The 1,790-nt window shown below is 41.1% G+C and overlaps 1 protein-coding gene across 1 annotated transcript; it reads right to left on the reverse strand.

Moving 5' to 3' along the window:
* Positions 1-318: 318 nt before the first annotated feature.
* LOC138163394 (olfactory receptor 5M5-like) lies at positions 319-1,254 on the reverse strand. The gene has a single exon (XM_069090893.1). It carries the CDS (start codon positions 1,252-1,254, stop codon positions 319-321), a length of 936 nt encoding a protein of 311 aa, XP_068946994.1.
* Positions 1,255-1,790: the final 536 nt, after the last annotated feature.

Genomic DNA, 1,790 nt, shown 5'->3' on the forward strand with positions numbered 1-1,790 from the left:
GCAAAAGGATTATCTATATGACTGAGTAGAGTACTTTTTGTAAAGTGTGGGGCCCTATTATTTTGGTTACTGAGGTATAACTACCATTGGTTCTCTGATTTCTTAGTAATTGCTCTGCAAACTGTTGATTAAATCAAACAAATATTTTAAAGCAACTACTATGTGCAAAGCACAGCACTAAGTGCTAGGGATACAAATTTAAAAATTAATCTTCCTTGCCCTCTAGGAGCAACTGCAGTCACAGGGTCAATTGAACCTGTAACAACTCTCTTCACATGCTACTCTCTTCCACTATTATGAACTGATAGAATACATTCATTATGACCTTTTTCCCTCTAGGAATTTTTTCAGAGTATCCTTCACTTCTGTGTTCCTGAGACTGTAGATGAGTGGGTTTAGCATGGGAATGACAAGACTATAAAATACAGAGACCACTTTGTTGTATTTCCAGGAATTTCCTGCTTTTGGCTGCCGGAGGTACATGAAGAAGAGAGTCCCATAGAAGATGATGACCACCGTCAGGTGGGAGGCACAGGTGGAGAAGGCTTTGCACTTCCCTTCAGAGGAATGAATCTTCAGGATGGAAACCAGGATGAAAATATAGGAAACAAGAACAGTCAGAAGGGAACTAGTGAGATTCAAAGCAGAGAAGATCAAGAGCTGTTTCTCCTTAGAGTGAGTGTCTGAACAAGACAGTGCTAGTAGTGGTGGGTCAGCACAGTAGAAATGATGGATAATGTTGGAATCACAAAAGGATAACTGGAAAGTCAGGATGGTCTGTATTATGGAGTTCAGGAAACCATAGGTATATACACCAATCACCAACTCACTGCAGACCCTTTTGGTCATGATAGCTGTGTAAATCAGAGGGTTACAAATAGCCATATAGCGATCATAGGCCATTGTGGCCAAGAGGAAACACTCTGTTGTGGCAAAAGCACTTGAAAAGTATAGCTGTGCAAAGCATCCTGAGAAGGAAATGGTTTTCTTCTTCACAATTAAGTTTTGTAGCATCTTGGGCCCAATTGAAGATGAGTAGCAGAGATCAATAAAGGCAAGGTGGCTAAGAAAATAATACATGGGAACATGAAGTCGTGAATCAAGCTTGATTAGGAGAATCATTCCAAGGTTTCCAATGAAAGTGATGAGGTAAATTGCTAGGAACACTACAAAGAGGGGGCCCTGAAGCTCTGGGCGATCCGTGAATCCCATGAGGACAAATTCTGTCACAGTGGTATGATTTCCTCGAGCCATTTTTTTCTGGAACTTTTCTCTGTTGTCAGAAAGAAGGAATTTGCCTTTAAATATATTCTAAGAGATAGCAAAAGATGCTGAAAAGTGATTTTACTTTTTCATGCTATATCAGTAGCAAAAGTTAAGGCTTAAAGACTCCCCAAAATACCATGGGTTATTGTATTTCATTCTTCAAATGTAGGGACTGGTAGAGAGTACTTCTGGATTAGGAAACTTCCTCTTTCAATTCAGGTCCATACTTCCTCTGACATTTATAGTCAGAGAACTGCCAAAAGTACAGGGTCATAGAGCCTGGATGTGTTGAATGCAGGACTTACACCCAGGTCTTCTTTGAACCAGGACTGAGCCTCTATCTACTACACAATACCTACTCTCTCTCTCTCTGTCTCTCTCTCTGTCTCTCTGTCTCTGTCTCTGTCTCTCTCTCTCTGTCTCTCTCTGTCTCTCTCTCTGTCTCTCTCTGTCTCTCTCTCTCTCTGTCTCTCTCTGTCTCTCTCTCTCTCTGTCTCTCTCTCTCTCTCTCTGTCTCTCTCTCT

The sequence above is a fragment of the Petaurus breviceps genome, unplaced genomic scaffold, assembly GCF_028583685.1.
Source record: "Petaurus breviceps papuanus isolate PSGF00001 unplaced genomic scaffold, PetGlider_PUasm1.0 188, whole genome shotgun sequence".
NCBI classification, from domain to species: domain Eukaryota; kingdom Metazoa; phylum Chordata; class Mammalia; order Diprotodontia; family Petauridae; genus Petaurus; species Petaurus breviceps.